At 40.6% G+C, this 20,689-nt stretch overlaps 1 protein-coding gene across 2 annotated transcripts; it reads left to right on the plus strand.

Moving 5' to 3' along the window:
* Positions 1-1,410: 1,410 nt before the first annotated feature.
* c21h10orf90 (chromosome 21 C10orf90 homolog) lies at positions 1,411-20,454 on the plus strand. Of its 2 annotated transcripts, XM_020644707.3 has the most exons (12): positions 1,411-1,579; positions 1,709-2,472; positions 4,368-4,434; positions 6,948-7,039; positions 8,765-10,049; positions 11,430-11,582; positions 11,857-11,987; positions 12,839-13,010; positions 14,529-14,592; positions 15,247-15,337; positions 18,846-18,913; positions 19,547-20,454. In XM_020644707.3, the coding sequence occupies exons 2-11, from the start codon at positions 1,867-1,869 to the stop codon at positions 18,882-18,884; spliced, it is 2,700 nt and encodes an 899-aa protein (XP_020500363.2). In that variant the 5' UTR covers positions 1,411-1,579; positions 1,709-1,866; the 3' UTR covers positions 18,885-18,913; positions 19,547-20,454. The 2 variants fall into 2 exon arrangements, with proteins under 2 accessions (XP_020500363.2, XP_020500362.2); XM_020644706.3 differs by having other exon boundaries at positions 18,846-20,454.
* The last annotated feature ends 235 nt before the right edge of the window (positions 20,455-20,689 follow it).

Consider the following 20,689-nt stretch of genomic DNA (forward strand, 5'->3'; position numbering starts at 1 on the left):
CAGCTGTTACTGTGCAAAAAAAAGAAGAAAAAAAAAGAAGGAGCATCATAAACAACTTATTACATTTGGGCCCCTCCCTTGAAAGTTTCATCCCAGCCTTCAGCCACAGAATTAGCAATCATAAGGTGTATGTGCCTTTCCTATTTTTTTCAGCCCAAGCGAGCCTGTCAATCTGAGCAGTGATGTGGAGAGATAATAAAAGCTGTTCCTCTGAGCCACAGAGTCTCAATGAAAAATATTAAAGGAATTCAACTGGTGCACATGCTTGACTCTGCTCATCTTTATTTATCTGATTTGTAAAATAATTGTGTACAGCAAGTCCCTCCCATCTTTTAGGTATGAAAAACTGATGACCTAATGGCCTGATTTGCCTAAACTTCCTCCACTTGTTATGTTATAGTCTTGCCAGTAGAGGGCGCTGTTGCTTCCATATTTATTCCCATATAAAAAGCGCCAGTATATCGTTTGAACGCTTTTGTAAAGCTGTCCTTGCTCAATTGGGTCTTTGATTTGTTTTGATGTTATCTCTCAGGCAGAGCTAACAAAAGGCAACAATTTGCTCAACACCATTTCATATTCCTTGAGTATGTAGCTTCTCAGCTTGATGAGGTGTCTTAAAGCAGGTCACAGCAGCTGATATTTAAAATATCTCTGTCTTATCCCAGAGATAAAATCGGAAAATCGGAAAATGTTATTTCACAGAGTGGGACTGAAGTTCCTTTGAAAGTAAGACATCTGGGGACTTTTGATCCACTGAGAAACACTAAAATTCATTAAACATCAGAGCATCCACCAATTCTGCTATGAAAGAACTTGTCTCTTTGCGGATTTGTGTTTAACTTCAAATCTGAAGCAAAATCAGTCTTCCAGCCAGAGGCTATTTTCTTCTGTCTTGTGAATTCCCTTCACTCATGCTCTCTGGGACATCATGTGGGTCACAGTTAGTTATCCAAGAGGACACTGGCCCATTTTTTTAGGAAGGCCTTGCAGAAGTCACATGGCTTTGGCCGAGTCTTGAGGGCATAGCAATTCCTCATCAGCCACCAACCACGAGATCACAGCAGGAGAAACTGGAGGAATTAAGCAAAGATGATTTCTGAAGGGGTAAGTGACTCATGGAAAAAGCATGGATAAACTCTTTGTTAGTAATGCTTGATCATTCTTCCAGTGCTTAAATATCAGGACGTTTGATTTGGTCTTTAAAACTCTGCATGGCACGTCTGAATCGCCTTAACCCCAAAATTAGACGCTGTGATTATTAAGACTCTGAATGTTAATGTGTTCTTTGTCTAAATGGAGATCTTGTTGCGTCAAGCACTGCATCCACAAGTGTTTGTTTTTTCTCTTCAACCCGCCCACCCCGCTGTCTCCTTCCATCTCCCTCTCTGTATTGGATGTTGAGGCTTGTGCTGAGTAACTCTTTTGTTCACCAAAGCATCTCTCACATTGCTTCATGCCTGACTGGAGACAGTACCCACTAGCACCTAGTTTATATCAAGACAGAGAGTGTTTACTCTCTAAAGAGAGGAGGGTGGGAATTGAAAGAAATTGAAAAAGGATGGGGTTTTTTCAGCAACTGGTAAGTTAAAGTGTCAGCAGCACTTAAAGTGGTTAAATGGAAGCAGGAAGTTGTGCTTTGTCTTATGGTCTAGAATAATTTGCACTTATTTGTCATCTCTAACTGTACTCTGATGCTTTCTTGTAACAGATCCATAGCAAATATGACCTCCAGCATTCTTGTAGCTACTTATTCCTTGGAGTGCATTTCTAGCATGCCTTATAGTAAGACGTCCATATGAGCCAGGGGATTTTCATTGATAGCTCCAGTGTTAAAGAGCTTTTATCGTGGGCTGAAACTTGAGAACTATGACCGGTTACCCGAGCTCCAGAGAGATGACTTTCCGCAGGCCAGCTGCCCACCTACGAAGAGCTCCGAGTTGGAGGAAATCAGGAGATGAGTCGTCCTGGGAGCGCTTCATAAAAGAGGAAGAGGTTTCGCCCCGGGATTCTCGATTCCCACGCGCAGCTCGGCCCCAGAGTGCCATTGAAGGTGGTAACCTGGACGGATGGCTGGAGCACCTCCAGAGGATGCAGAGCGACTTCCGGAGAGCCCCAGTTCATGATCAAGTTCCTGTCTTCAATGACCGGACGACTTCCATGCCTGCACTCAACAAAGAGACGTCAACACGTGCCTGGATTCCTTCTTTCAGCAGGGGTTCATCTTCATGCGGAAGCCAAAGTCTGTGTGAGAGTTCACTTGGCAGCCAGGAGTCCCTCCAAACTGGGTTTTTTCCCCGTCCGGAGCGCAGAGGTAGCTGGGAGAGAGCTCATATCATGCAGTCCCCAAAGAAGGAACAGGCACAACTCAGTTCTATTTCTCCGGTTAAAATTGGTTGGCTGCCAATCCAAAGAAGAGTGATAATTGCTGATAATCGCAACCAAAACCAGTTTTCGGACCCCTCTGTTGGCCAGGTACAGCACACAAAACACAACAAACCTCCAGCAGAAAATCTAAACATTTAAACAGATAGCTCGGGCAAGCCACATAAGTGTTTTGATTATTGAGTCTACATGCAAAATATATATTTTTTTACATTTAAGTTCACTTTATTTGGCACTTAGGCCTTTAGCCTACCTAGACAAAGATCTACAGTATTTTGGAAGCACTAAGAGTTTTTCTCTTGCGGAAGATTATAGTTATAGTCTTTGTATCTGTTCTTTATGGTATCAATCTCATAAGAAAAAGACCTTTTACAACGAAGCTGGATTGCTTTACCCTGGATTTAGCAATGACTCCCTTTCAGACCGTGTGACTGCAAATCTTACAGGCTAGAGAGACAGTATAAGCTCTGCAAGTCCAAAGGCAAAGTGTTGTGTTATGGAGGTAATGGTGCATCATGGCAGGCAGGGCAGGCTACAACACACACAGTGCCACAGTGAGACAGTTGTAGTCGAGTCTCAGTTACCCAGGAAGAAGGCAGAGCTCTGGCATCCTTTGAAAACATCTTATTCTGCAGGAGCTCTTTGCATTCTCCGAAGGTTTATGCTAATTTGAATCTGTGGTGGCAGAAACTGAGAGTTGTGCCCTGAGAGAATGCAATGCACTGTATGAACAAAGTATAACCCATTGAACTGATGATGTGTAAATCAAAATCGATAAGTTGCTTTGCTGTATTAGACGTTTGACAGAAAAGATACACAGAGCATATCTCCAGGGACCTTTAACTTGACTATTTTGTGGAGTCATTGTCAACAATTCAGGACTTTCCTAATAGTTACTAAATCGAAAGTCGATCTAATGTTTTGAGTTCTTGTTCAAGAGATATTGCAGATAAAGTAGTTCCAGAAAGGGAATGGGGAATTACATTGATTTTTTTCTCTCTGCAGAATTGGATAAGATTGTTTCCACTACTGTGTATAAGTATCCAGCAGCTGATTAGCTTAGCCAGCCTAAAACAGCACAAAGAGGAAACATTCGGGGAGCTCAGTAATACATTAGGATAACCAGTTCCCGCGCAGTAGCATTAGCCTGCTATTTATCTTGCATATGGTATCAGTCCCCTCAGTAATAACAAAAAAATAATAATTTTGACTTAAAGAACATGTTGAGTAGCGATGAGGGTGTTGTTTTGTTTTGTTAGGCTAGACACAGGCTGCCTTTAAGTCTTCCAAAGAAGCTCACCTAAATGGCTGCTGCAGATGGTGTTAGCTTGATATGTAGGCTAACATACAAAATAAGTTTGGTAGTAATAAAATACTAACTGTCTGCAAAAACGCATGACAACATCAATTTGATCAAACAAGATGTTACATATTGATAAGAAAGCCTTAATTGTGTTGATATATTTCGTTACCTTTGGACAGACACGGGCTAGCCTTTTAAGCATTGTAATGAAGCTAAGCTAACTGACTGCTGGAGTAGTGTTCACTTCAATTTTACCTTCCAAACATGATCGTGATCTTATTTAATTTTTTGATTGAACCAGGTAAACTTGTTGAGAGAAATAAAACCCATTAGCTTTTACCTATTTTGTCCACTGTACAAGCATTTGGAAAGCCAGCTAACCAACTGCTTGTCGCTTAATTTCCCATTTACCGTACAAACACCTGAGTTTCATGTATAATTTTTATATTCAACAATAATAAACAATCTCCTCACTTAAACTGTAATTTCTTCTCTTTTTTTTGCCCTGATGGTTTTGGTATGCCTTTCCCCATGTAAGCTTAGGCCAATGTTTTCAGCCATTTGAGAAGCTAAGCTAACCTGCTACTAGCATTAGCGTCAAAGTTAGGCTACTTTACAAACATTTAAAAAAATGTATAATTAAATATGTATTGATCATCTTCTGTTGTAAATTATTTTACAGGTAAAATTGAAACAACCCATCACTCCAACAATTCAGAAGAATCAGGCACCTGCCATCCAACCTACAGGTATGAAGGAATGGAATTTGTTTTATTAGTTGATATTCACTTAACAGCTGTTTTCTTTTGTCTTTAGTTTAAAAACTAATAATTTTAAAAAATGCACAATTATGCAAGTGTGATCGTTATGTAAGAGAGTCCCAGGTCTGCCCCATAGTGATACTTCAAATCTAATTTTGTAATCTGAAATAACCATCATACATAACAGAAGCTGTTATGAAACACACAGGCTCTGTTTCAGTATAGTGTTTTGCAGAAATGGCCACAGGGTAACTGCGGGTGTCTAGGTTAGGTAGAGGGATAACGAGCTCATTTCAGTTCAGTCGCACCTTTACCTGTCTCTAATCAGCTCCTCGCAGCTGTATTGCCCCTGTCCTCTTTAACACACATTACACTGACTGAATGATGAATCTAAACAAACCCCCTCCTAACAGGCAAAGTCAATTTGTGTTAAACTGGCCTTTTTTTGTTGGAAAGTTGTATTCAGGATGGATTTCAGCTAAAGGAAATGGTATTATTAAACGTGAAAGTGTAACAAATAAGAGATTTTGGAGGCGGAAAGATAAGGAGAGATGTAGACTGATCTGAGAAGGAGGCCTTTTAATCTTTGAACATGTCAGCTCTACACTCTCTGGGTTTGATCTGAGGTTTGATCTTTCAACCTCGTCCTTGTTTACACATAGATTATTCTGGCAGGGCTCGGGCAGCTTGCAGAAGTCAAAGTAATCTATCCATGGCAGCGACTGGAACTGTGATAGAAAGAACAGATGTTATAAGAACTGCAAACCCAAAAAATAACTTTTTTATTTTATTTTGTATTTAACCTTTATTAAACCATGCAGGTTGGTCCCATTGATCAGAAGAACCTCTTTTTAAAGCGAGAGCAGCAAAAACACAAAGTTACAGACAGAGACACAAGGGGAGACAAAGTACAATTTTACAAAGCACTACATTTTTGCACACTTTTACACATTGTTAGTTACATACACAGGCTGTGTTGAAAGTCAAAGTATAATTCATAGACTGTCACTTGTTGGTGTCATTCCAATATGGTGTTTAATGTTGGCAAGATTTCCTTTTTTTAAACCACGTCTTACAAGCAATATTTTGTTTGAATGATAAAATCTGTTCAACCATTGAGAAGAAGAATAAATTAAGAAAGATCAATTTGTTCCTTCCTATTTGACAGAAAATATTGCCTGAAAGAAGAACAATAACACATTCCTTTCTAGCCAGTCAAATAGGCTATAAATATTCAGATTCCTATTCACTTTGCAGTGAATAGTGAAAATATGCAGGTGCACGTACACAAATTTTACATGGATGAAATCCAAACATTGAATTTAAGAAAGCTACCGAGAAGAAAAAACAAATCTCCTTGCAGAAAATCATCCAAGTGCATCTTGTTTTGACGCTATAGTTGTTTTTTCTCAGTACTTTTAACTAAACAATTCCCCATCTGGAACCAGATGACACTATCAGAAATTCCAACTGCAGTTTTGCGAAAAATAATTGACTTGGTTAAACTCCAGCTAGCAAATTACTCCACCTTTTCTCATTCTTTTCTCTCTCTCTTTCTGGTTGTTGCCGACAAGCCTTGCGAAAGTACCAGTTTCAATCAGACTCGAGGTCTCGGTGCAGACACTCAGTGCCCTCTCCCTCTATTAAAGTCACTTATAATAAACTTAAAATGGCCTTATGTTAATGAGCAAATGATAATAAATTGGTTCTTCTGCTTCAAGGGTTCATGTTTAGACGGGATGATCAATTTCCATCCAGCTCAAGCTCACTATTGAAATAAAACTCACGAGGAAGAGGAAGAAATTGGGAGGGTGGGGACATCAGGGGGTGTTTGCCATATGGTCTTGCTTCTTTATTTTCCTCTGGGATATTAACCTGCTGTTGATTCAGAAAAAAAGTGGTCATTTGAGCTCTGTTAGTGGAGGTAATGAGAGAAGCTCTTATTGGGAGGGGGGGGCTTAAGTCGTTGTGGGGCCTTTTACAGAAAGAAATTAGATGTATAGAGATGACAGGAGTGTTTATCAGCTTTTAGCATATTTGCAAAATGGAGCAATTTTCACCTTGTTTCTTGGTTTCTGCTTTGAAATAAAATAAAAAAGTGTGTGGGGGGGGGGGGGAATCCACATGGCATTTGAGGGTTATCCTGAAGTAAAAGCCAGTCGCCATGGTAACGGCAGCAGGTGGAAATGCGACCAGGCAGGCAAGCAGTCGGGGTGGCAGAACAGAGTCTCAGTCAGGGCTGAGAGGCAGACCAAGTCAAGTTGCTGCGTCTCCTGAGGCAGCGGAGAAGTGGCTCCGGGGGCGGTGCGACACTCACTTTACTGTGTCATCGTCAATTATTGACAGTGTCAACATTGCCGCGCAGTCACAGGAATGCATGACTTGTTTCTGTGTGTGTGTGTGTGTGTGTTAAAGTAAAAGAGAGAATGAAAGAGAAAGGGGAGGGGGTGTGTGTTGTCAGTCTTGTGACATTGGATCATTTGTTTTGCCTCAACACATAGATGGAGAGGTGGAGAGAAGTCACAGCAGTCCCAGTGCTTGGGGTGTGAAGACGTGGCAGACACCTGATCAAGGCTATCACTTAATTAAACAGGTAACTCAAAGCACCTTTAGTATGATGTTTTTGGATATATATCACAATGTACTTAGGTTTGTATGTGTTGATGGGTGCATAGTACATTTGATTAAACAGTGAGGTAAATTATTATGCATTTTGATGCTTCGGCCAGTGTTTGCATTTCCTAAACAAGATATATTCAGGTTTGCAGAGTTGGCTTTGCAGCATACTCACACACTGCAAACAAAGGGTGTCATTTATCAACACTGCATTTAGAAAGCACTTTTTACAAGAAACAATTTAAATGTTTGTACATTTGGTAGAAGAATGTTGTTCGTTCTCTAAATGTAGTTGCAGTTTTCTTGCTCTCTGGTTGATATGCATTGTTATGTCTCTATCATGTTTGACAGGCTGCCAGGGTAGCTCTGTTTATGTTATGTATGACATTAGGGAAGTGTCATGAGGTAACACATCAGGTGAAAATTTCTCATCAACTTCTACACGATCAGACATCTTTTTGCAACGATTGGAGTCGCCCCCTGTTGGTTATTACATAAAGACAGTTTTAAGGCAAATTTACTTTAGAATCCATCAGGCTACATCCACTTATTATACACAGTCTATCAATCGTCTAAAAGCAGTCCAAGGATCAAGGATGTAAAAGATATCAGATTGAGAAGTTTTTGTTTCGAGAGAAAAGTAAGAGATGTTCTGTTCAAACTTTCAAGAGTGGCTTAACAAATCAGCGAAGGAAGATTACAGGTCAAAGCCTCTTTAAGCCGTACCTCATCAGGATGCAGAAACCGTCCCTGAAATAATGAAAGAGTTTACTTATGAGCTACACAAAGACAGCTGACTGATGTCAGACTTCTTTGCTTTGCGGAACATTATCATCATCGATGTCAAGGTCTGTTTGCTCTCGGCCATGCTGCAGAATTTACCCAAGGCAATGCAGAATCAGACGTTTTGTACAGAAGACAAACTGTCTCGTTGTTGCCGTACACAAGATTAAACAGGTTTAACAGGACTAAATTGCCTGCAAACTTAATTGCCTCTCTAAGCCTTAGTGTCATGACCCTTATGCTTTTGTCTTTTTTTACTGTGGATTTGTGAAATTTGAAGGGTCCCACCTTGTTGAAATGTCAAAAAAATTAACAGTAGCTAAACAAATAGCTTAATCTCATTTCACACATTCAATTATGTCACATACATATAAAGAAGATCAGGAGGGTTTTTTTTCACTTCATAAACCTGCTGGCATCAAGGACATAATGTATGAGCATTTCTCCATGCTCCATAAACACCATCAGTATCATCTAACTCGAGGACGCTTTTTTTGCATCGTTTCTATCAAGGATAGAGTCTCATTGTGATTCTGTGAGGGATAAGTCATGCTGTATGCTGGCTTTGCCTGCTGCTGCAACTCTCATCGCTACTGGGACATTTGCTATGTCAAGCATGGGAAGAGTCATCTGACTAAAGAGAACAAACACTAAAGCCCTGAAGGAAGACAAGACAGCTGACCTGCTGTTGAAATGAACTATTAGAGAGATGTCATTCTGTCAGTGTTGTATTGAATCATGTTTTTGCTCATTTTTTTCTCCTTGGAAACAGGGGCTTGTATAGGAAAGATTAATGTGCGGCATTGTGATGATTAATGACAAAACATTCACCAAGAGACTTTAGAATCAACAGGAGGGCGGGGGCCGGGATTTCATGTGTGATTAAGGATATTTATCATATAGAATCTCTTTTATCCAGGTGCCAGAGAAGCAAAGCTTTCCCACCAACGAAGTCAACAGATCTGTAGGCTGGCCAGCTCTGAGGAGAGGCTGGAATACCAACAGGGTTTCAGCTTTCCCCGGGGGAAGTCAGTCCACAGAGACCAGCTCGGACCCCAGTGGGAGGTCTCCTCTGATTAAAACAAACAGCACAGAGAGCTTCAAGCAAACTCCTCTGTATCGAACAACCGCTGCTGATCTCTGCAAACCACCGACTCTGCTGCAAGCGTCAAACAGTACAGAGCCATACAAGTCATGTTCTCCTTTGCATAGGACAAGTAGTGGTCAGCCCTTTAAGGCAACAGCAAGGCTTTGTACAACAAACAGTGGCTCTAGTGTGACTGAAATCGTCCCTCAGAGCAAAGCCAGCTTCTCTTCCATCACCCTCTCCTCCAGGAAGGTGTGCAGATTGGCCAGTTTGCCAGGGTCGGATACCCGCGAGAACCCGCCCAAATCTCACTATTCCCCTTCTCTATCTGACAAATCCATGGACCCAAACTCCAGGCAGGTAACCGTGCAGAGGAAGGCCACGATAGTCAAAGTGACGGAGCAAAGGATGGTTTCTGGCCCTGCCAAAAATGCAAAGACACCACCCGCTAGCCAGGCTTTGGACACAGTGGTCCAAAGACGAAAGGCTACAATCATTAAAGTGACAGAGCACAGGGAGAGCTATACTCGAGGCAAAGTAGGGGCAAGGAACCCTGAGTTTAGACACAGCTACACAGACGGACTGTACAAAGAAAACAGCATGTGGAGTCAGGAAAACCATTCAAAGCACAATGCCACACCTTCGTATCCCCAACTGGATTCAACAAAGACGCTAAACTCTACTGTAGCACAAGACACGTCCACTTCAGAACCAGAGAAAAACGGTGGAACTCTGCACAGATCGACTCTGAGTCTATTCGTGAGCAACCCCCCTGCTATAGCAGCCCCTGCTACCTCAGAGGTTTCTCTAAGGGCTGTTGGACGGAGATCGGACAGGCCACAAAGACCACAGAGCTGCTACGGCAATGTGTTTGGACATTCTACAACGCGTGAGGTTGATGTGACACAACCAGTTGCCAGGAAATTAAGCTTTGGGCTTCCACTAGAGACAAAAATCAACCCTGCAAACTCAGACGGCCCTCGGACGGCAGTGAAAAAAACAGGTCAGCTAGAGGCAAAAACCTTTGAGCCAAATGGAAACGAGAAAGACGATAGATTGCCGCCAGAGAATGCAGTGAGGAGAGCGTCCCCCTGTCTAACTCTCATCAAGGCCCCCGGTAAGGCTTGTCTTTTCCCTCTCTGGTAGTTTTCCTGTCAGCACACAGGCTCCCTTTGTCTCTGATCTCCATTTTCAAAGGATGGCAATGTCTAAATATACCCTTCCCTTGTGCCGTTTGTGTGTCTTTTGCTTGAAGTTATAACACACACTGGGGTTCTGGGGCCAAACTCTCAGGTTTAATGTGTCTTTCACCTTTGATGTCTTATTGATAGGCCTAATTGGATTGCATTGTCCTTCCTCTGTCTACAGCCTTGAGTGTGTTTGACACTCACTCTTAATATCTGCAACAGTGTCAAATAGCATCACCTAGCCGCAGAGGCCCCCATTGGCACATAGACACTTTCTCATTTTTACCTTCTTTCATTCTCCCACGCACCCCTTTGCATGCATAATCTATTCTAGTCCCACATTTCACTGACAGCACATGAGAGGAAGAGAAATCACAAGCTGCTAAACATGGTGAAATCACAGGAGAAGTGTGCTACAATCAATTTAGGCGTCAGAATCCAATGAGGAAGCTTTGAGATTTGGGTGTAATACTTGTAGGAATTGTGTTGTGAGAATAGAAAATCTGTTCCCCCTGTTCAAATTGTCAGGAACAGGGACAAAAATTGATTCCCTCAAAGTTATGTGTTTTTTTGTAAGGTGAGCTTTTGTTTTTAAATGTGGTATGGTTTGTTAGTGGCTGCACGATGGTGCAGTGGTTAGCGCTGTTACCTCACAGCGAGGAGGTTAATTGTTCGAATCCCCTCTCTGTCTGGAATTTACATGTTCTCCCGTGCATGCGAGGGTTCTCTCTGGGTACTCCGGCTTCCTCCCACTGTCCAGAGACATGCTCGTTAGGTCAATTGGTGACTCTAAATTGTCCGTATAGATGTGAATGTGAGTGTGGCCGGTTGTCTGTCTGTATGTCAGCCCTGTGATTGATTGGTGTACAGTCCAGGGTGTACACAGCCTCTCGCCCAATGAGAGCTGGGATCGGCTGCAGCCCCACCGTGACCTTGAGTGGGAAAAGCAGTATAGATAATGGATGGATGGCTTGTTCGGTAAGTGTTGAGGATATTCATGTTCATGTGAAACACACACTGAGGATACTGAGGATTCAAGTGCATTAGTTATGTGTGGAAGGTTTTGTTTCTTTATTCATTCATTTCTCAGTGTGAAATTCATAATAATTCCTAATCACATGTATTACCATCATCAGTTTATCAGAAGGGCTTTAGCCAGCATTCCTTGATTTTAATGTTTTCTACAGTCATCCTCTGAGATTGGAGTTAAATCTGCCTGTGGTGTGCAGCAGTCTAATGGTGGCTCAATATCAGCCAGTGTCACTATTTTAGTAACTCCTCAGCAACATCAAAGTCCTCTCGCTTTTCAGATCCCGACTCAACTCAGTCTCCAGAGGAAGTGCTTGCCCTCAATGCAGCTGCCATCATCGCAAATATCAAACTCCAAAGACAACTCAGTAGGAAGAAAACACCAAATGGAAATACAGAGAAGGACTCCACGGCATCACCTCAGGGGAATACGGGTATTATTATTATTTCTCTCTTTCCCTCTTATGTAGTCATCATTTCTCGCTGTATGAAATATTGATCTTTGTTACAATTAGCCAAAAATATTGCAAGCTCCACACTTTGTTTTTTCCTGGGCTACATCCTTGACTGAATCGATAAGGATACAGGAAAACTCTTTGGATGCTTATTAGACTCGCACAAAAAAGTATTATGTCATAGCAGGCCCAGAGGTTCAAGAAGCCTGGTTTAACTGAAATGTAGACACTTTGCTTTCTCTACCTTTTTTAGTGACAGATAAGGAGACATGTATGGAGCCACGTCCAGATCAAAGCCCAGTCCAGCACCACAACCAGACTCATGATGCATTTGTTCAATTGAGTCTGGAGCCTAAAAGGTCACCTGAAACTATTTCTCTACAGGTATGTTCAGAGGTATATTTCAGCTTATAAACGAATTAGACATACTCATACTACTTGGCATCTTGAGGGTAACATACGTCCTAATTATGGTTTCTACTTGCTAAAGCTTAGTCGAAAGTATAACTATTGGATGATGTTCCTCTCTTATTATATAATTTTCATTTTGGAGAATAAGGAGGTTAAACTCAGATATATACTGGAGAAAAGTTGGAAAATGGACATTAAAACCTTCTGTGAGGATCTTTAATTTTGTGTCGATTTAGGTGCCTTGTAGACCAACTGGTACCCATGATCTATTTGATGGTTTTATCCTGTACATGTTTATGTAGTGTTTTTTTTATCCTGCTATCTTTAAACAGTCAAACTCACAAACATGTTCTGCTGTGGTAAATGTTTAAAAAGGCTGCATCTGACACCTCCCCCATGGCTTAAGTTTCAGGCACTATTAATAACCACACAAAAATATTCAATCTTTATTATGATAGTCTTGATTACTTTAATAGTGAATAATGATACATCAGTATTCATTTTGGGCTGTTTCATTGAAAGTGAAAAATTCCTCACACAAGCTTTAAGTTATTTTCTGTTAAACTTGTATGTACTGAATTATCTGAGCCCTCAGGTTTAATCTTAACCTCCTTTGGGTATTTTTCAACCCCAGACTAGTGCCTTCTAAAATACTCTACTGTGTCAGCAAAAGGGCAAGACAAATTTATTTCACTGACTTTTAAGTTTACCATGGAATACCCCAGGGCTATATTCTAGGGCCACTTGGGTTTGAAATGTTGAAAAGGGGTGGTTGAGCTTAAATGTTTTGTCAAAAAGAGAAATCTGTTTCTGGTTTTTGGCAGGAAGCACTGCAGAGGTCCAGACCGGACTTCATCAGTCGTTCTCAGGGCAGAATGCAAGAACTGGAGCGGAGGTCACAGGAGAGAAAGGAGCTGGCAGATTCAAGAGGCCTACAGTCTGATGCTGCTCCCAGGCAGAGGAGAGCCCCCAGTGCCCGGTCCACCTCTATGAAGGGTATGGTGCCAACAGCTATCCTCACCTCTTTCATCTACTGTACTGCCTATTGTCCTATTGCAGCTGCAGTGGCCATTTGCCACATGAACAATCACACACATACAGACACAGAACAAAGAGTAAGGGGAGCTGTTTCAGCAAATATGTGTTGTTTTATCAAGGCTCATGCATTATATAACATTTTCACACTCATATTTTGCTTGAATGGCAAATGGCTGTTCAACATGAGTTTGGTTTTGCTCAAAGTTTCTGCCTCTTGAAGGCACAGGCAAGGCCGCTGTGACTTTGCTAAATGTTGCTAAGTGCTCACGATTGATTAATGTTGGGTCTTTTTAAATAATATAACTATGAATAAGTAAGTGTATGGCTCCAATAGGCTTTTTTTTTTGTAGATTTCGTCAAACCACATATGCTTAACAAATTTCAGACCAGTAAAATATCAAAATCTGTTCTTGTACAAATACGAATACATAAAAGAAAGCAAAAGCTTCATGACGTCAACATAAACACCAGAGACAAGGCTCCTCAAAAACGGTGATAACAATTTTGACTTAGGCTATACAATCACACTAAATAGAAAACCAGGTTAAAAAGAATCTCCTTTTGAAAACAGAGAGAGCTTGCCATTTGTAATTGAAGGCAGTATGTTCAATTGTTTTGATATAAAAACAGTGGTAAATTGAATAGATTAGATAACATATAACCACCAAAAAAGGGTGTATTTTATATTAGATGTAACACCCTGAGACTGGTATTTAAAATGAATTAAAGGACATCTTCAGTCTGATATATCATCTAAACTATTTATGTGCTTAGACAGAACACTAGAGCGCTGAGACAAGCTGTGACTAAACACAATAAACAAGTCTGATTTGGAACAAACAGCTTTACTCTATATATAGTTTATTGAACTGTTCCTCTTTTGAATAACAAGGTTTCTGAATGATTGCAAGCTTCAGCTTTGGATTGCAGCAGCAGCAGCAGAAATATTTATCTGACCTTCAAATGTCATTAAGCTCTCTGCGCAGTGTTCAGTCTGATGAGATTTCCATTCAGACACTGTGCCTTCACTCTAAATAATAAAGAATATCAAGATATGTGAGAGAGAGATTTTTGTAGCTCTATCTGCCCTCTACTGGTGGATTTGTTTAATCAGAATTAAACAATATGATGAGCTTGTATTAATGTTTATGGAAAATTCAGTGTTCTTCCATAATAGATATTACTTGTGAAACTATTAGAGGAGTGTTATTAATGTCCTTTTAGAAACATTCTTGAGACTGTAGGAGTTTTTGTAAAAGAGGAAGCTTTCAACCTCTTCAAACACCAGGAAAAAGCTTCAGTGATCTACTGCTGCCTGTATGTTATAGCCTTGTACTCAATCAGCATTGTCTATCTGAGTGTGTGTGTGTGTGTGTGTGTGTGTGTGTGTGTGTGTGTGTGTGTGTGTGTGTGTGTGTGTTGTGTGTGTTTGTGTGTGTTTTTTCCAATGTGTGTGTACATGCTCTTGTTTTCCAGATAACCTTTTCAAAGCCAGAGATAGAGCCATTACCGGGAAAGAGATGCAGCCCAGATCTAAGCGGTGAGTTCCATCTCAATCTCCATCTTGGCACGCTGTCAGAGGCTTCTCCTTTGTAGACGGATTCATTCTTATCTCTTGTATTTCTTCACAAGTGAAGGCAGAGCCGGTATCAGTGTGACATCTCCATACAAAACAAGCTGCTCTTGTTTGTCTGACAGGACTTTCACTCCAATTATGTTTTTTTTACCTCGCCTCACTTTGCTTTCTCACAAATCCACTTATTGATAGGAGAAAATACAAGACTCAGGTGTTTATTGCCTGAATCATAGAGTATAGTACTTATTTATTCTTTTAGCGGTAGGACAGTCGATAGAGTCAGAAATCAGGGAGAGAGAGAGAGAGAGAGTGGGGAATATCATGCAAGGAAGGAGCCACAGGTTGGATTTGAACCCGGGCCGCTTGACATAGGCATGGGGTGCACACACTAACCACTCCGGCGCCCCAGAGTATCGTACTTCTACATATAATGCATATACAGTCAGTGTACATTGAACTGTAGGTGACTCAATTCTTGATTGGCAATGATTTTTTAAATTTCAATAGATGCTTACATGTCGGTAAATATGTTTCAAAATCTACCTTTTATTCTATTTTTTCTTTATCAGCATCTTGACCAACACCCATAAAATACATTCAATGATGATTCTGTTACAGAACGACTACAGAGGTGAAGAGGAAAAAAGAGGAAGAGAAGAAAAGGGAGGCGGTTTTGAGCAACAAACAACGGGCTGAACTTTTCAAAAAGGTAACGTTTTTATGTTTTTATCCAAACAAAGATATATATATATATATATATATATAAAAATGGGCAGCTGTGGCTAAGCTGGTAGAGTTGTCGTCGTCTATCAACTGGAAGGTTGTGGGTTCGATCCCCAGCTCCTGCAGCAACATGTCCAGGGTGTCCTTGGGCAAGACATTTAACCCTGAATTACTCCCGCTGCTTTTCCGGCGGCGTATGACTGGAATAAGTTACTTCTGATGGTCTCACTACAGAGTCACTAAAGTCCATTTACCATTTTTACACTCAGGAAAGTCCCTAACTTTTATTCAGACGCAGTTTTAACCCGAATAATTGACTTCTTCTGGTGTCAACATTTCCAATGCTGTCAATTTTATCAGGCAACATCTTGGGGGATTATGAATAGAATGATGCAAAAGACAACTCCATGATTAACATTTGAGTAAATTATTTAAAAGTAAAAAAAAAAATGGTGCATTTTACATTTAACTGTTAGAATAAAACAGAGAAAACTGTATTTTAAGGGCCAAGTATGAAGAATAAAACATGATAAAAGGTTAATGACACGATTACAGAACATCTTTCATAAATTCTTGAATGCAGAAAACAAAAAGCTAAAATCAAATCCCAATAGAATTACAGCAGATAACCTGAAACAGCTTGCCCCAGTGTTAACAAGTACTTAACAAGCCTGAGACACTGAACAGAACATTAATTGTGTATATGACCCACACGCAATTGAGCAAGTAATAACACACACCTTTCTCTTACAAGCTCAATTAAACCTCGCAAAGGTTGAGACATTTTGCAGTAATGGCTTACACTAAATGGCTGTAGAAATAATGCCGCTGTTCCTGCCTTCACAGCAGTGCAGCTGTTGAAAATAATGGCTTGAAATCAACTTCGGACTCCATTATGGTTCACTGAAAAGACAGGCGTTGAGAAGGACATATGAGGTGAAACTTGAAGGATGTCGAAAAGAAGCTAAACCGTGCAGGAAAAAATTAGCAGGATGAATGCAAATATTATTTCTGGATTTTGTTTAGGCTGACAGGCTGTTGGCCTTAGAAAATACAATGAATAACTGGCGACAAGGCTGACATAGATTCTCTGTTAAACTATTGATAATGAGAGTCTGTATCCCCTTTCATATTACTCTGTTTTGACCATTTACTTGGAATTTAAAAAGTAGGAATTCACATTTTTGTTGAGTATCCGGCCTGTGTTTCTCCACCTTATGTTCAGTATTGTGATTGAAACTGCATTCTTTTCCATACAGCACATTAAATACAACTTCATATTTATTATTCATTATCAAATCAGCAAAGATCAAAGGCCTACATCAGTACCCTGTGAGGCAAGGGAGAAAACAAATCTGGTGATCCATCTTTATGACTTTATGACAGGTGTCATGAACAGTTCAAGATTTGGAAAAAGTCGTCATGTACCCTTAGGGCACACTCACACTAGGCAATCCATACTGTGCCTAAGCATGCTTAACCTGCATGTTGGAAGAAGTGTGCTTCAGCACAGTACAGTTCATGCACGAGCACTAGCACGGAAAACACAACGTGGAGTGTTCTGGCTGTATCTGACTTAAATGACTCAAAATTACAGTCATGTTCTCTGTGTTGTTCTCCAGCGTTAGTGGACAAGCTATACTTACTGCCTGTGTTTGCAAGTTATCTCTCATTACTATCTTTTTAAAAAAATAATTAATTTTATTTCGAGGGCTTTCTATTCTTTGTTTAGAGACAAGGCAGTGGATAGAGTCAGAAACCAGGGGTAGAGAGAGAGGGGAAGAACATGTGGGAAAGGAGCCACAGGTTGGATTGGATTTTTAACCTGGTATAAACTCGTAAAAACATATTTTTGTCCTTTTGTAACTTCTACTGTAGATGTTACTTTGACTAAGGGCTTCTGTACTTATGAGAGTTTCCCTTGACAAAAACACACACCGACATGACAGATTAAATATCAGAGTATTTCCAAAACAAGTCCCATAAAAGTATGTATTTAAACCATTGTGGGATCTTTTCAGCTTGTATTTGCTTTTAGAGCAATGTATGTATCCATCCACCAGAGGACGCTGTTACCAAACTTTTGTTATTTTTTGCTGCGCTCTCACGGGTTGGATTAGAAAGGGTGGGTTTTTTTTAGGGGGGGGGGACAGTACTCTTCAGATGCTTTTCCAGCATGTCCAGTTGGTTCTTTTAGTTATTGTTTATTGCAGAGTCAACAATTAACGCCAGATACAAAACTGGGTTTAATTTCCTGGAGGAATTTCAGTAGCTCTCTCTGCAGCACACATTCTCTCTCTCATTATGGAGAGAAACTGTGAACGGTGTCATTGTGCTGAGTGTATGAGGCCTGTGTTCCTCTTGAAACAAAGGCCCTTCAGTGGCAGAGACGGCTACAGTGCCGTGCCACCATTCAGCCGAGCTGCAGACAGTGTGGGGGTGCCCGCACACAGCTGCTCAACCCACACTGCTGCTGTGGCAGATAACACAGGGGAGAGGGAGGACCATGCTAGAGATCAAGCAGGTCCTGAAAGGGGAGCTGGAAATTATGACCCTGCCAATGGGCGGCAGGGACCAAGTCACCATCGTGTTTTCTGTACAAGATGGTTCGATTCCAATCTGAAGCTGATGAACGAATGTATGTGCTTGCAAAAAAGCCACACGCATCATTATAAAACATTAGTTACAACCAAGCAATCTGATTGGACAAGAGGCATTCCATAAGTTCAACAGAACTGGGACTTTTAACTGCGTGTATCACTCCCCCTCAACTGTTCTGAATAGATTTATACAACAGTTCGGACCAAGAAATGTGATTGGACAAGAGTACTGTCCAATCAGAGTACAGGCAACAGCATCATCTTGTAGAATCCAGTAATATAAAGTACTACAGTGAAGAAGATTCTTTTGCCTCTGCCACTAGACCTGCTTTTTTGTTAAGTGTCTTTATATAACATTTGCTATTGATTTGCTCTGTACAAACAGAAATGAATGATTTAATTGAATGACTGTCAACAGTAAAATCTAGGACCATAGAGTCACCACGGCAACCGAAGCAACTGCGACCAGATGGTTACATTTAAATAGAAACACAAGATAAATTCACAAACGACAAAGTAGCTTGTCTGACAGTTTTTTATGTGTTGCTTGGCAACAGTCCAGTTACTGCCAGCACCATGTTGGCATTAGGTGTGTTGATGCAGAGGCAGAGTGTGTGTTTAATTAAACAGAAAATAGTAACCTGATTTTAACAGCTGTATTCTGTCTTTAGTACTGTCGTATTAAGGCAATATCATGCTCTAGGTCGTGCTAAGCTACTGAATATCTGCACTGCTGTTATATGGTAAACTGGCCCAGGGATTCAAGCCAAGCGCCTATAAGATAATACCAGCCATGCTTACTGTATATTCAGTACAAAGGCACAGCCTGCAGTGTGATATTACTCTATTCTGTCTCTATTCTGTCGTTATCATCTTTTTTTTTCCTCATTGCAGAAGCTGTTGAATCGAATTCTTCAGAGGGACAACTGCTGAATGATTGACAACAGAAGCAGTTGCTGATGGTAAAAGTGAACATTGACCTTTGACGTCCCTGAAAATGAACTGAAACATCTGCATCTGTGGCTTTTTTTCTTCTTCTTCAGCCTTGTTTATTCCTCCCATTTACAAGCATTATATATTCAAGTTACGGAGCTTGACATCTGTTTTTTTCCGATTGACAAATCCGAGGTACTCTTTCAAAAAAACTCAAAAGTTTATGCGACAACAACAACTTTGCACTGTTTTGAAGGTTTTCTCAGAACCTTCGAAAGACATTTCTGCCCATCTGGATAAAAAAAATAGAATATTCTGATGGCTTTAGGCAAAACAGTCCTCACAGATTGTCAAATTACCATCAGATAGTTTTTTGTTAAATGGTTTCTGAGAAATTCATCTTTGGGGAAAAACTGACGCTTATCTCTGGGACTCAGCTGTCCTGGCTGCCTTTTTGGTTTGCAATTACGAATGAAGATGATCAAACACAATGCACTGAATGAAATCATGTCTTAACATCCTGCCTTTGTGTAATCTCATATCAATTCGAGCGCACTGTCCGAACCCTTTTCTTTGGTGACAACATCTAAAACCGGTAACGTATGCTGTTTATCTGCGTTATCTGGTTTTCACTTGATTGCAAATTGCCTTTTTCTTTCCAGAATACTTCCCATAATGAGATGCAGAGTAACCCCTCGCTGCATGATACCGCACTGATGTCCTCATGCAGCCAATTTCACATGATCTCATGTGATGTGAAGCAGTGATATAAGACAGAATCATTCATTATGCCTCACAGGGTCTCATCCAGGACAGTCTACAACTGCCGTTCTCATTACACAAGCACAGAGCAGGAGGAAGCCCTGAAGTGGGCTTTGCCATCACTCTCTGCCAGCTATTAGCTGCAAGATGGAGGAATGTGACCCCTGCTCACTGGAAATGCCCCGTTATTGGAGAGAGCTGATTTGAAAGGAGCTTTTGTCTCTGTCTTTGTCTATGATGGACCAGAGCCTGTCATTGCAGATTTAGATGTGTGCCCTCTGATCCTGTCCTCAGAGTGAAGCTTTAAAATAAGATGGAACTAGGCGTAAATCAAAAGTGAGATGTGTGAATATTTATTTGTGGAACAATAGAAAACGGAGCAGTCATTGTTGTCAGTATTCTTGATTGTTTTTTGTTTTTTTTACTCGTTAGCCTTTCATTTGGAGTTATTTCATAGTCCAGCTGTTCCATCATCCATCTAAATTTGCACTGATGTCATTGGCCGACAGATGACAGATAACGACTGTTCTTTAAATTGTATTTCAAGTTGTGTGTGTGTTTTGGATGGTATGAAAGTGTTTATAATTGATGGTTCATACATCTTTTCTTTCTATCTTAAATTAGACATTTTTGTACTATAAAGTAAAACAACACATTACTGAGGCTTGAAAATGGTTATTTAATGTCGGATGGCTGTCCTTATTGTTTTTCTCTTATAAGCATAGCAATGTCACGTAAAAAATAAAAGAGAACTTAGCTCTGTATATTTGTTTTATTTGAATTGATGTATGCATTTTATATTTGAAAATGAACCCATCTTGTGATGTGACCCATCTTAAAATGAATTCCCCCCCTTATGCGAAATGTGTCTTCAGTCTCTTGTGTTGTGTTTATTCCAAACCGCATCGATATCATAACGGAGGGTGGATAGAAAAACTTGGAGTTTTTTCTAAGCACTATATCTGCCCTTGCACACAAACCAAAAAGGCACATTTCCCTCCCTGCTCCGCTCTGCATCTTATCTGCTTCCTCCAAGCATCTCC

Source organism: Labrus bergylta, chromosome 21 (assembly GCF_963930695.1).
Source record: "Labrus bergylta chromosome 21, fLabBer1.1, whole genome shotgun sequence".
Lineage (NCBI taxonomy): Eukaryota > Metazoa > Chordata > Actinopteri > Labriformes > Labridae > Labrus > Labrus bergylta.

Bases quoted from the DNA above. Each gene is read 5' to 3' on its own strand.
- c21h10orf90 (XM_020644706.3), top strand. From the start codon at position 1,867: ATGACCGGTTACCCGAGCTCCAGAGAGATGACTTTCCGCAGGCCAGCT. The intron at 7,040-8,764 runs GTAACTCAAAGC...TCTTTTATCCAG, and splicing joins GCTATCACTTAATTAAACAG to GTGCCAGAGAAGCAAAGCTT. The intron at 10,050-11,429 runs GTAAGGCTTGTC...CTCGCTTTTCAG, and splicing joins AACTCTCATCAAGGCCCCCG to ATCCCGACTCAACTCAGTCT.